This window comes from Lissotriton vulgaris, chromosome 4_1, assembly GCF_964263255.1.
Source record: "Lissotriton vulgaris chromosome 4_1, aLisVul1.2, whole genome shotgun sequence".
Lineage (NCBI taxonomy): Eukaryota > Metazoa > Chordata > Amphibia > Caudata > Salamandridae > Lissotriton > Lissotriton vulgaris.
The window spans coordinates 219,438,396-219,453,261 of NC_141691.1; the positions used below are offsets into that span (position 1 = coordinate 219,438,396).

Below are 14,866 nucleotides of genomic sequence, written 5' to 3' on the forward strand. Positions count from 1 at the left end.
GTCCCTTACAATATTGCTCTCTCACTTTGTCAGTTTTCCTATCTTTCTCTTCTGTCTTTTTTACCTCTTCTCTCTTGCTTTGCTTCAAAGTCTTATAATGAAAATAAGTCCTGTTGTCCAAAAAGAAGTACCGTTGCCCACTACTTGCAAACTCCATCACAAATTAAGCCCCATTAAAGCTATATTACACAGCAAATATATATGGTACATTGTAGAGTCAATAGGTCCTGAAACACATGATGCAAACTATGGTTTACTCTTAGATTGATTTATTCAGCAGGGTGACGAACATATGGTTTACCAGACAAATAAAAACAGGAAATATAAAGCAGTCCACATTTAATCTAAGTGCATTTCTCTGGAGGTACAGTGTTACTTATACGTCTTCATGTGCCATAAACCATCGTTTAAATAATGAATGTTTTCAATGCCGATTCCCTTATTGACTTTCTCTCTGTAGAAAAAAAGAAAAATAAAGCATTTGATTTCTGTGACACCTTCACACTTGCGAATACCAGTGAAAAGTTAAGTGAGAAAAAACATTTAGATATAATCACTTTACAGTATGAAGAATATTACCAGGTATTAAATTTTAGGGGACAAGTAGGTAAAACAAGTACATTTGAACCACCAGGATTAAAAAAAAAATCGAAATAAACCTGTGCAAGGCATTAAGGTGTGCAACATACCGGAGCATGGAAAAAAAAGCAATTTGCACATAACACACAGTAATACAATGAAACACCACAAAAATCACTAGTAAATCATATATCCCAATCATGGAAAACAATCATAACACAATTTTCAGTGAGAGCACTTGCTCTTTAGCACTGAATAACAATGAAGAAATGTGCAGAGACAGTAAACGAGCAAAAACGAAGACCAGCACACCATCAAAACCAGGAGGTCAGAAAGCAAAAAGACAGGTGAAACACGCCAAAATATTCCAGGTCTAACACTTTATGATACAGATAGGGTGCCTAGAACAGAAGTCTTTTCGGGACTGGTAGCGTGTGAGTGAAGAACACAAAGCTGGCTGCAAATGTGCGAGCGACGATTAAGTGTATAATAATTAGTTCATAACATTTCATGGAAATAAAGTATTTCTGAATCCGACTAAGCCCTGCAATTAGGGAGGAACATTTCTCCCAATCTATCTAACGTAAATTCACTACTAATGTGGGTTGTGACTAGGGAGTAAACAGTGCAATAAAAGAGAGGATCCCAGCCCTGACTTTAGTGTGGCTCAATGGGGAGAAGTGTGGCTCAATGGTTAGAGGGGCAGACCCTGATGCAGAGGTCTAGCCCGGGACCAGGGTTCAATTCCCCGCCTCGGCGGGTCTTGGGCTAAAAAATTCCACGGACCTGATAATTCTCGCCTCGGTGCCTATTCCAATCATGGATTCCCACTCTGCAACTCTGGGCAATAGCTTGCTTAATCTCCACAACGGCCCCCACAACGCTAAGGATGTCTGGCCTCCACCTTGGGGGTGCTCAGGAGTGGACGCCTCACAGGGAAAGCCAGGATGGGTTCCACAGCGGTATTCGTACAAGCGCCTTGAGACCCTTGCGGGTGAGTAGTGCGCTATACAAGTATCAATTTACATTCCTTATATAGGATTACTATCTGTAACTCCCTTTTTCATTGGTATTTTGGTTTGTTTAATGTCCTGGTCGGCATATTAAGCACACAACGGCGTCTAATATGAGAACCGGACTGGGGCTCTTAAATAATTGGCAATAGTGGGGTCCAGAAGTAACAGTCACCTCATGTATGTCTGGAACAACAGGACCTTTGAGGCAGTCGAGTGGGAACCCCAGAATTACCCCAGGCACCACAGTAGCAGTAGGTATGTGCAGATCCGCAGGAGCTGTGAGGCGGGACCCAGGGACTGAGAGAGATACCGCAGTCCTATGTATCTTGGGTTTACCCAGAAATGGAGAGAGCGGAACCCATGAAATACCACAAACACCTCCGTAGCATAGATATATAGATATATTTACATACTGCTTTGGAAGGTTATCAAAATCACGATAAGCAAGGAAAATGTACGCACGTTTGACAATAAAAGGGGTATGAAAGAGAAAAGAGAATGAAAAATTATGTAAATAACGAATAAAGAAATTTAAAAATAGAAGGAAAGAAAGGGGATAGGGAGAAAAAAAACAGACAAATTTGTGTACCAGCACACAACCGATTACACACAACCACAAACCGCCACAATTTCCGAATCTCTCGTCTCGCTTTTCCAATCCTCTGGAGTCCATCAGTCTACGCCAATCCACTCACAGCTGGCGCCGCTGCAGGTACCGCGAAGCTCCCTGGCGGGGCTGCGGGCTGGGACAGGCAGGCCGCTGGGGGTCGGAGGCCATGGACCCGGGGCTCGGTGGTGGGTTGAAGCCCGTGCTGCGGGGGTGGCAGGGACCCCGCGCTCCGTGGCAGGGACCCCGCGCTCCGCGGCAGGCTGAGAAGTCAGGCTAGGCGCCTGACAGGGGGCATCACTGCTACAGCCTGCCGAGGCCTAGGTTGGCAACCCCCATGGCAGGAAGTGCCAAGGAGTGGCCTGGGGCCCACCTGGGGGTACGGTCGGGCTCGGAGTGTCAGTCATGGGGCAGATATCACCAAGGCTACGGATGAAAATCAAAGCCGACTGCAAGCCCGCGTCACGCTGCTCGTCCAGACTCCCTCCTCCCCCACCCGGCAGGTGGCACTTGCCCCCATTCCCCCCTGCCCCCCACACACACGTCTTCGGGCTTCTGTTCACAGGACACCAGGGCTGAGATCACATGATCTCTGAGAGAATTTATACCCACTTTCCACATCTGAGAATACATGTTTTTGCCAATCACCACCTGCAATTTGATCCGCAATGCCAACTCAAACAAGGAGGCAAGTGGAAAAAACTGAGCTCTGCACTCCTGTTGCTTAAGCCTAGGATTTTCTCTGACTGACATCAACTCACAGAAAACAAGCTGGTTACGTGGAGCAGACGGTGGGAGGGAAACTGAAAATGCGCGCGCTGCCAGCCTCCAGGCACAGGAGATGTGGCAGCATACAGAGTCCGTGCTTGCCATCGCCGGTCTCCCTTCGGCACAGAAAGCGGCAACAATAGAGACTCGCAAGGAGAAGCAACGCATGCGCTGCATTCGCTAGCGAGACCTAAAAATTGGGTGCCCCTATGCCCACTCAGAAAACCTGCAAAAAAAGTAACACTTTCATGCACAGAACCTTTTTCCTGCCTTTCAAACAAGAAATCCCCAGGTTGTGGCTATTTCTGCTGTCCCCTCCTGGGCAACCATTAACACTGGGATCTTTACAACCTGCAACACATAGGGAGGAGGGGGGCCCTGGACGTCGAATTTTTTTACAAAATAAATATGAAGGCCTTGCCCCAAATTGCTAAAAAAAAGTTATGCAGGACTTGCCCCAAAAAGCAAAAAAGGGCAGTTTTACAGTTTTATGTTTCACATACTTGACAGTCAGTGGAGGTTTTGGATTCCACAGACCTGAACCTACTTAAATTACAGACCAATACAGAGCAGTGGGAATCTAACTTAGGGCATATTTACGAATTTGCACATCCACAGGACCGCCAAGCCTGCAGCGGTGCGGCGGCTAACGTCACACGACAGTCCAACCGACGTATAACGACTTTGGCTTTCGGACTATCATGGGACTGCGTAACCATCGGGGATCCGCGATCCTTCGGCGGTGGCGTGGCAATCTGGGGCACGAAGTATGCTGGAAGTCTCCTGCTCGGCACGGCCAAGCAGAGCACGACTTTCCAGACCTCCACACTTTTCATGGCGGTGAGCCTGCCATGTAAAGTGTGGTGTTCAGGAAAGTAAGGGGGTCCTACAGGGCAAACTGGAGTCCCTGTGAATTGAAGTGCATGCAGGGGGGCGTATGTTGTGCCCCTCGTCTTTATGCACCCCTGTTCCTGCACAGCATGGACTGCACAATCCATGTCATGCATGAACAGGCTTTGGCGCTCCCAATGCGCTGCAATTCTGAGGCTCACATATGAGCCTAAGAACTGCAGCCTGCCAAAGCACTGCCTGTCAGATTACAAGGAAACTCGTAATCTGGCGGACGATGTGCAGACAGCTTTGGTGGTGTTGAAGCGAGGCGCTGGTTCGGCGGGCCCCTCCCACACCGCCAAAGTCGTAATCAGGCCTTTAGTCAGATTCTTCTTCTAGTTCTATTCTCATATCTAATTCTGCCTCCTGTTCAGTAGCGGAGAGGCTGGGGAGAGCAGAGGTAGCTATTTAACTCACATGCCAAAAGCAAATGATGTACTATTTATTAAAAAATAAGCACACTACTGAGCAGCAGGTGCTTAGCCAGGAATAAACACATACTGCTGCTGCCTGAAATGATGGGGCGTGTGCCGAGCGGATAGTGAGGATGGGACACTTTTGCCAGAAAGGTAGATTTTCTTTAAATGTAGCCATTCCACTATGGAGTAACAGCTCATGTCATTTATTGCAATTTATTCTCCAATGTGATTATTTCGATCAGTCTGATTCTAAGAAATCTAATTGAAGTGAAATGAATACACCGACTTTTAGATAGGAAAAAAGTAGAGCACGAAAATACATTGAGGCATACAGCTTGAAAGGCAAAGCAGCAGGTTAGAATCTAAGAATTGCTAAAAGGGCTACATTAATACCTCAAATGGCAGACAGTCCTTGAATATGAACAATCTGAGAAATTGGGTTACTGGTTGGGGGCGGGGCGGGTGGTGGGGTGTGGGAGGGATTGAAACCCTGCTCAAGTAGGAACCACAATCCTGGTCTGGGTGAAGTCACAAGCAAACCCCAAATTAACCTGTGCTCAACCCTTAGGTAGCTTGGCACAGAGCAGTCAGGCTTAACTTGTAGGCAATGTGTAAAGTATTTATGCAGCACTCCAAACTCCAATAAAGAGTAAATACAACACAAGGAAAGTTCCACAATTTAGAAATCGAGTAAATTAAAAATAAATCAAGACCAAAATGATAAAAATCCAATCACTACACTGTGGTGATCAGGTCCCACCGGACTAGGACAAAGTCACAAGTTTAGGCTGACCACGACTGAGTAAAGTCAGGCTACAGAAACCCACTTCGGCCACTTAACAAAGTGCCTTAGTCCTGACTGCGAAGGGATACAGGGTTCAGTGTCGAGAATACACCACACAGCAGAGGCGTTGTGAGGTCCGGGTGAGAAGCCCCGCACAGTGGCAGTTTCCTGGGAGTTGCGAAGAGCAATCAATATTCTTGCATGGAGATGCGCTGGCTCAGATAAGCCTGGGAAGTCCGCAAAGCAGGAGATGCGTTGCCTGCGGAGATGCACTGGTTCTGCTGGATCACAGATGGGCTGATAGAACACATTCAGGCCCACTTCCAAGGGTTCCGGACTGGAGTGGCACCAACTGGTAGGGCAAGACTCACAGATGGCAGAGTATAGGTGCTGGGTTCAAGGTTGTTGGAAGCCGGTTAGGTCCCCGAGGCTTTTGATAAGGAGGCCAGCCATATAGCCCTTGGAGTCAGTCTGGGGTCCTGGATTCAGGGCTGCAGGTCCAGGTCTTTTCACCCAGGCAGGAGGGCAGCAGGTCAGAACACCATGGAAGTGCTCCAGCAGGGTAGCAGTCTCTTCAGCAGCACAGCAGTCCTTCTTTCTGGCAGAGTCTCCACATGTCCAAAGGGGAATGAAGAGTTGGAGTCGGAGGTCCAACTTTTATAACTGGTACCCACTTTGATGTGGAGGAAGCTTATAGAGGTTTCCACCCAGAGGTGTCAAGCATCCCCATCATCACTGCCCTGGCTTCAGCTTGTCTGGAGTCACAGGATGCTAGTGACAAACTCTTGGTGAAATTGCTCAGGAAGAGCCTTTGTGATGAGCCAATGTGGTAGGTGACAGCTCCTCCACGTTGTTAACTCAGAGTGACCCATCCTGCCAACATCTATTTGCCTTTGTCTCACTGTCTGGGAGCAATGCACAAATACCAAGTGACAGCTACACCTAGTCAGGTAACCCAGGACCAGGCTGCAGGCACCAAATGGTTAGGACAAGAAAATGCTGAATTGGTTGGAACACGCACTCCAATGCGGATCCAAAGATGTAAAATTGTGGCGTGCCTCAGGAGTATCACTCTCTGACCGAAGAGCGTAATTGAATAGACGATAGGCAGCGTCTCCTACATAGGTGTCGTCCCCCTGAGCCCAGCGTGGGGCTTACAGGATCTATAAATCTTGGTAAATTCTGCAATGAAAAAATAAAATGGGTTGGCAGCTTTTTGAAAGGTTTTATTCTATCGATATTATAACTCCTTATCGAGAATGATTCATCAAAAGATGCATTAATCTATCGTATAGTTCAAACATATCTCCCGATGCATTTCGGGCAATGTCAGCAATTTGTCAGGGGAAACTATCTAAAATGTAAAGATATTATTAAGGACACCAAACAAACCAATAATCACCCTTCACCTTCAACGCAGGTGCTCAAAAATAATAAGTGTCAAACGGAAACCGTCAAAATTCTGATGCAGAGGTCTGTAGTACAGCTGAATCAGAAACAATGAAATCGAGACAACATGCATAGTTGAAGACATGCTGTCGGGAAATACGTTTGAAGTATATGATGGATTATTGCAGCTTTAGATGAATCATTCTCGATATGGAGTTATAATAGCGATAGATTAAAACCTTTAAAAAAGCTTCCAACTCATTTTATTTGTTCACTGCAGAATTTACCAAGATTTATAGATCCTGCTTCCTCCTTGCCCCACGCTGTGCTCAGGGGGACGTCACACATGTAGGAGACGCTGCCGATCGTCTAGGACAAGAAAATGCCAAATTTCTTAAAGTGGCATTTTCAAAATTGTAGCCAAAACAAAGAGGACAAGTCATAACTTAAGTAGGGTGGGCTGCCTTGAGACTGAGAATATGACAGACATTAAGAAAGTTCCTAGCTGTATTAAAAAAAAAAGTTTTAAATCATTTTGAATGAATTCTACATTGTGCATATCTAGATCTGAACAGTGAAGTACTACAAAAATAAAATAAATTGGCCAGAAAGTGAATCACTAACACAAAAGGTTGGATACACAGCCTAGCGTGAGTTAAATGGGGTTAGGTTAAACTCAGATTACAGGAAGTGGAGTGTGAAAAATGCAATTAAGAAAAAACACTATACATATGATTAATAACATTACACTACCCAGGTTCTAATTAGAAGTACATGGGGGTTGGTGGGTGTAAAGAGTCGCCGTGTTTTAGGTCATGTGCCTCTTGATACCAAGTCAAATATTGTCCACCGGCGGGTTAGAGCAGCTTACTGTTCACCAGTGCTGCAGATACTGTCATACATACCAGACTTTGGTGGTGAACGGAAGAGTAAACTTGTAGCCTGACATTGCCAACAAGTGGTCACAACAGAAAACAGAGCATGTGCCTTTCAGCAGTGTTCTGAACTCCGGACTGGAAGTCTTACCTAGGCTCCTGGCCAATACCTTCTGTGGAATGAAAATCAAGTAAACTCAGATTTCAATCACAACTGAAACCCAACTTACATATCATCTGCAGACATCTTCATGACTCCAACACACAGGGCATGTTGTTTCCCTTCAGCCATGATGGCCTAAAAACACAGCTAAGGAAAGTAGATTTTGAAAAAAAAAAATCAAAAAAAACATAAGATGTGCACTTATTTTCATAATTCCAGAAATTAGACTTCTCCATCTTACGAGCACATGAATATTTTTAATATGCTAAATTTATAAAAATTTTGAAACCATGTTGAGGGTGACTCACAAAGGGAGCCATACTTATTACTAGCAACAGAACATCAACTGGAACAAATAATTAGCATTAGGGCAAAACAGAAATATGTCGTAGAACTCCTGAGAAGTCTAAAAATTCCAGCACTAGCATCAACTTGTTTGTATTCCACAGCATTTAGCAGTTACTTCAAGCTTCAGGGCCAAACTTTGTGGGACCTTTGGTCTGGCAACTGTTTGCGTCCAGTGAGAACCTGAGACTAGTATGTCCTTTCCAACAACTGTTTAGGAAAAGTTGTCCTACCTACAACCCCTCACCAAAGCCAAATCATTTGACTTGTTGGAGGAAGGCTTCTCTTGTTTAGGAGTTTGCTTGGGGCATGAATGTGCATGGCAGAGCAAACAACACCGTCAATACTGACCATGGTACCTGGAACAAAGATGTCCTAAGTTTTCTGTCAGACTCCCAGACCCAAACATCTTGCTGAACATACCACCATCGGTGGTAATAGAGTCCATTTTCAACAGACAGATTTAGCGGTTTCCTGTCAAAGACCTACTGTCTACAACTCAAACTAGTTACAGTGGCCTTTTAGTAGCATATTGGATATCATTGATTAGCATCCTTGTAAATCTCCTGTACTTGCTTCTTAATCAATGACACACCTTCCTATTGTGTTAACCCTTCCTCTGTAGTACAACCTCTTTACCATCCTTTTAGATTGGATGACTTGTATCCTTCCACAGCTCATATCAGGGAACCACTTTTTTTTCTTCAATACTCCATTGAGAGTATGGGTTTTCTTGCTTTCTCCCCTGCAGTGTGCGGCTTAACTCTTCACACCTGAAAAAAGAATAATGAATAAAAGGAATGCAGAACAATGTCAAACACTCACCCCACGTACAAAGATCTGAATCTAACAGCTTTTTGTGCTGGCCACGCCATTTCAGTTTAGCCCAGCCATATGCAAATCATACTTGACCCTGCTCCAAATTGGAACAGTCCAGTGCGAACGTCCAGGCCAGGTCCTCCACGGACTGGAAACCAGCATCCTAGGACCGGTTTCAGGGTATCACCCCCCCATCAGCCAAGAAAGGTGGGCTCCAGAGGCATGGCGAACACGGGGCCCACATCTGAGCTTACCCTTCCCACTTAGGACGACAAATGAAAAAAGAACAATTGATGGACAGAATACTGAACAATGTCACACATGCACTCCCAGTACAGAGATCTGGGCCTAAATCTATCGTTTTGTTTGCTCACCACACCATTCAAGTTTGGACCCAGCCTTATGCAAGTCAGCCTGGCCACTGGCCTGGCAGATTGGGCTGGACAGTTCCCAGGCATGGATAGTTCTTTTTTGCCATAGCTGGATGAGACAGCTGCCTCATAGCTTGATATTTTTATGATCTCAGCAGAGGAATTAAACTGTTTGGGGCGCTGGACAGGAATCCCCTCTAGGGCTGGGAGGGACACTAAGGAATCAAAAAAATTGCAGGATGCGCTGGGCAGAATGTATTTGGTAGATGTGTGGCAGGACAACCCCCTACAAAAACATCTCATTGAGCAGGCAGGTTTATTGATATCTCTCTAAGTCAGGGTGTTTTGAATAAGTGCTCTGACACATACCATCTAGGCCTGATTCTGTCAGACCATTCCGCTCATTGTATGCAATGCACCTTAGGCCCTATGTGGCGATTGACAACGGGATCCTTGCAAGACTGAGCTTTATGAACCAAGGTAGCAAGGCACTAGACAACTACTTCAATGTTAACTGGGACTCCGTTCCGCGTAGGAGGAGGGAAAGGAATGCTATGAAAGTGATCATGAGGGATATGCATAATTAAGACATACAGAGTCAGTAAGGAAAGGAAAGCTGGCATGCACAAGGTAGAAGAGAAGACAGCTGACCAATACAGTAAAAGTACGGCCTGAATTGAGGGAACAACTGCAGCTAAAAAGAGGGAATATGAAAAATGATGCGCCACCCTAGATAGTTACACATCAGACAGCCCGAGGCCAAAATGTACAGGGGATGGTTCGACGGGGGAATAGCACTGCCGAATCTGAAATTGTATTATTGGGCAGCACAACTGAAACCCATAAATCAATGGATTCATGTTCCGCAAAATGACACGGCATTCCAGGCAGACAGGGCGCAACTTGGCACAAATAGTCTGCTGGCCCCACTCTATGACCAGCGAAGAGTGCGCAAATTGGTGGGACCCACGAGACTTACCGCAGCGCAATGGCATACAGCGCTAGCGGCGCTAGGTTGGAAAGGAAAAATAACCAAACTTACATCACTGTGGGACTCTCGGGCCCTGGGAAACCTGAGACACAGTAAGGGCTTCTCTCATTTGGAAACTATAGGGATATCTACGGTGGGAGACCTATGGGAAAAAGGAGAGGTAATTCCATTTGACCGATTGAGGGAGCTGTACGACCTGGGGGCACGGGAGTCTTACTGCTACGTTCAGATACGTCACGCACTGCTCACTACTATCTCCCCTGGTGCGGGGGTGTCAGAATCCTCCCCGCTTGAGGATAGCCTCCTCACAGATTTTATGATTGAACGAGCGACATCACTTACATACCGCAAGTTGCTTAACAACTTGTCGGACCCAATGCTTCAATTAAAAGATAAATGGGAGGGTGACATAAATGCTATGGATGATCACGAATGGAATGAAGCGCTGGCGTCGCCAAAAGAAGTTGGCATCTCTGCAAGATTAAGGCTCGTACAACAAGTTTTACATAGAGTATACTATACAAGATCGACTGGAATGGAATGTGTACAGAGGGGAGATCTGTGAGCCCCTGTCGGAGGACGACCCAAAAACATCAGATGAGGAGGGAGAGGAAGACTAATGTGCTCTAAAGGTGTCGAGAGGGAGACCACGGGAAATAACCTAGGACCTAGATGACAAGGATTTGAGGGACTACAAGGGCGGGACCCCTGAGGAGTCACATACATGAGAGCACACTCATTCCCAGTATTACATTTTGTGCCCGGCTCTGTGGGGATAAGTATAGGTATACACAGTGGGAACGCTTGCAGACTCAGCTAATGCGAAACTAATTAATCATTGATGACCGCAATGTGATTTCTTTATGTTTTATGTTGTTTTTGTAAAAAAATAGAAAACCAAACCAATATAGATCAGCAAAATATTGAGAATTATGTGCATTCTAATTTATTGCGAAATTACCAATTCCAGAACATGACAACCAGTTTGGGGCTTCAACCTGTTGATATGCAACTGCCGAAAGAAGATTGCGGCTGGCCCCATGGGTTGTAGCCCAAAAGCTGTGTGAAACTGTAAGGTACAATAAAGGTTTAATAAAAATAAAAAAAGTTCTTATCTTCCAAATGAAAGGGACAGGCAGCCAAAGAGCGTAACTCTACTCTAGTAGAGTACAAGTGGAATATCTATGGCAGATGCACATAGCAATAAAGGTGCCGCTTCGGACTACAGGGTGTCGTTGAAGGTGAAGCTGCTTTTAGATGGATGCTTGGGCCAGAAGGACCCAGGGAAGCCTAGCTTCTAAGCATTATAGGAGTTGAAGCTGCTGAAGAGGCTGTTTGGGCAGTGCTAAACAAAGAGGTGAAATAATTAACTATGGACAAGATTGGACCTTGGATAATAGTTTTGCTGCAATCTGTGGGAATCAGAGGGAAAACTTTAAAGAGGAGTCAGAGATATTAACAGAACGAGCATACCTTTTGTATCAGGTAAACAAGAGGGGTAGTTGGCGGGATTTTCAACTTTGATCACCGGAGCAAGTGTTTCGCACAACTCTTGGGGCCACCAGTCAGGGGACCAAATTGTAGATGATTCACCGAAAATGACAACCTCCGTCTTTTTTTCATAAAGTTTTAGGTGATGAGCTTGCTTCCAGACTGTTAGCCTTAAGAACACCTAGATCATCATTGAAATATACAATTTTATGGTGAATACTTTTCAGGAAAAAAAATCAGTTGGAGTTGGAGATGCTAAAGAAGACTTTTGTGGAACTCTGCATATGACCTTCATGGGAGAAGAGCTAATGTGGGAGAGCCAGGAGTTCTCACATTCAGCGAAAAACCAAGACCAGAACTGCAAATGCCTAAAAAGTGATGTCAATGGGGAAGAACTGTGTAAAATCTATATAAATAAAAATGTAAATGTTAGTTTGTTCAAAATCGTAAATATCCGAAAGTTCTTCACCGATTGCTTTGAAATTTTAACACAACGTTGGATTTGAATATGTGCATGTCCAATACGCATGTGTTTTTAATCGAAAGGCCGAACAGACCCTATCGATTTGGTTGCTGCGCAACAACTACAATGGACACAGAGACAATAGTCTACATATATTAGGATGGACAGTTGGTGTCAGGATGGCAGACCAGGAAGTGTGGGGAGGGAGGGGTGTGGGGGTATTGGTTCACTTTGCAACATTAAGAAAGGACACAGAGACAATAGTCTACATATATTAGGATGGACAGTTGGTGTCAGGATGGCAGTCCGGGAAAAGGGTGGGGGGAGGATTTGGTTCACTTTGCAACATTAGCGCAGGTTTATATATACACAACGTTGGATTTGAATACGCGTGTGTACAATATAAGCATGTTTTTAATCGAAAGGCCGAAAAGACCCTATTGATTTGCTTGCTGCGCAACAACTACAAGGGACGCATACAGACAATAGTCACAAAAACATTGTATACCCACAAGCATTGTGAAACGAATATGCTACTTACCAGTATGCATCTGTTCTTGGCATGTAGGGCTGCTGACATTCATATCTGTGCATAGATCGCCGCCTAGTGTTGGGTCCCAATGATCGCACATTGTTGTCCTGGAAGAGTCTTCGAAGTATCACGAGATAGGTGGCTCCTCCCCTGGACTACAGTGCGCATGGGCATCGACTCCATCCCCAGATTGTTTTTAGCCATTGTGACCAAGATGGAGTGAAAGTAAGTGAAAGATGACCATGCTAGAAGTATGTGTGAATTTTGCAGCTGCTACAGGCGCCGGGGAGGAGGGCGGGCGATATGAATGTCAGCAGCCCTACATGCCAAGAAAAGATGCATACTGGTAAGTAGCATATTCGGTTCGAGGCATGTGGGCTGCTGAATTCATATCTGTGCATAGAATACATAGGAGTCCCTCCATTAGCGGCGGCCGCCCGTGTCAGCTGCAGCAGTTTGGAAAAGTGTTTTTAGAACAGCCTGCCCTACAGCTGCCTGCTGTTTGGAGTGCACATCAACACAATAATGCTTTGTAAATGTGTGTGTGGTAGACCATGTGGCTGCCCTACATATGTCTTCCAAAGGGATATTTCCAAGGAAAGCCATAGAGGCCCCCAACTTTCTGGTGGAGTGGGCCCGCGGTGGAATGGTGAGAGTACGTTTGGCTTTCAGATAGCATATCTGAATACATTTAACTATCCACCTAGCTATACCAGCTTTGGAAATGGGGTTACCTTTGTGTTGTGGCGCAAAGGCAACAAAGAGTTGTTTAGTTTTTCTAAAATCCTTGGTCCTATCAATATAATAAATCAAGGCCCTTTTGACGTCAAGGGTGTGGAGCATTCTCTCCGCCAATGACTCAGGATTTTGGAAGAACACAGGTAATTCAATAGTTTGGTTAATATGGATTTGTGATTCTACTTTAGGAAGAAATTTAGGGTTAGTGCGGAGCACCACCCTGTTGGAATGAATTTGAATAAACGGCTCTTGTATAGTTAGTGCCTGGAGCTCACTAACTCGTCGCAGCGATGTAATCGCAATAAGGAAAGCCACTTTCCATGTTAAGAACTGAATCTCGCAGGAATGCAATGGTTCAAAGGGGGGACCCATCAGCCTGGTGAGGACCACGTTGAGGTTCCACTCCGAAGCTGGCGGAGTCCGCGGAGGAATAACACACTTGAGCCCTTCTAGGAAGGCTTTAATAGCAGGCACCCTGAAAAGTGAGAGGTGCTGCCTGTTTTGGAGATAAGCGGCCATCGCAGATAGATGTATGCGAATGGAAGCATAGGCCAAATTACATTTGTACAGATGGAAAAGATAACAAATGATGTTTTGAATAGATGCATCTAGCGGGTCAATGTTGTGGTCTGCACAGTAAATGACAAACCGCTTCCACTTCGCCGCGTAGCATGCTCTAGTAGTGGGCTTCCTGGCCTCTCGGATGATGTCCATGCAGTCTGGAGGCAAGTTTAGGTAGCCAAACTGTAAGACCTCAGGAGCCAGATCGCCAGGTTGAGCTGTTGCGGATCTGGATGCTGAATGTCACCATGGCTCTGCGTCAGAAGGCTGGCTGTTAGGCGTAGCCTCTGATGCGGTACCACGACAGTTCCAGAAACGTGGTGTACCATGGTTGGCGAGCCCACGTTGGAGCAACCAATGTGAGAGTCATCGAGTGCTGCCTGAGTTTGCGTGTCACCAGCGGTATCAGAGGTGCTGGGGGAAAAGCGTACGCAAATCTGCCTGACCAGTTCATCCATATCGCATTGCCCTGCGACTGCGGGTGTGGAAACCTTGCGGCGAAGCTTTGGCATTTTGCGTTCTCCCTTGTGGCGAACAGGTCTATCTCTGGATGACCCCACTTTTTTAAGTACGGGTGGAGTACTGATGGATGCAACTCCCACTCGTGCATTTGGTGGCTGTACCTGCTGAGCAGGTCCGCCATCTGATTGTCCTTGCACGGGAGGTGTTCTGCCATGAGGAAGATGTTCCTCTGAATGGCCCACTTCCACATGCTCTGAGCCAGATGAGACAGCTGCGGAGAGTGGGTACCTCCCTGTTTCTGAATGTAGTACATGGCCGTCATGTTGTCCGTCCGGATAAACACGACCTTGTTGCCCAGATGTACTTTGAAAGCTTTTAGTGCCATGAAGATTGCCATCAGTTCCAGGACATTGATGTGCATCTTCCGTTGCTGTTTCGTCCATAGGCCCTGCACAGTGTAATGGAGTACATGAGCTCCCCATCCCTGGAGAGAAGCGTCCGTCGTCAGGATGATCTGTGGCACAGGCTCTTGGAACGGTCGTCCCTTGCAAAGGTTTCGTGGATTCCACAAATGCAGAGAGTTGTATGCCCGACCGCTCACC

At 45.8% G+C, this 14,866-nt stretch overlaps 1 protein-coding gene across 1 annotated transcript in view; it reads right to left on the reverse strand.

Annotated features, from left to right (window-relative positions):
* Nucleotides 1-247: 247 nt before the first annotated feature.
* The window catches only part of MCTS1 (MCTS1 re-initiation and release factor), a 112,284-nt gene continuing 97,665 nt past the window's right edge, over nucleotides 248-14,866 (reverse strand). Inside the window, exons 5-6 of the mRNA XM_086918514.1 lie at nucleotides 7,559-7,626; nucleotides 248-454 (exon numbers count right to left, since the gene is read on the reverse strand). Coding sequence (XP_086774640.1) covers nucleotides 373-454; nucleotides 7,559-7,626 — 150 coding nt within the window. The 3' untranslated portion in view covers nucleotides 248-372. The remainder of the gene's footprint in view (nucleotides 455-7,558; nucleotides 7,627-14,866) is intronic.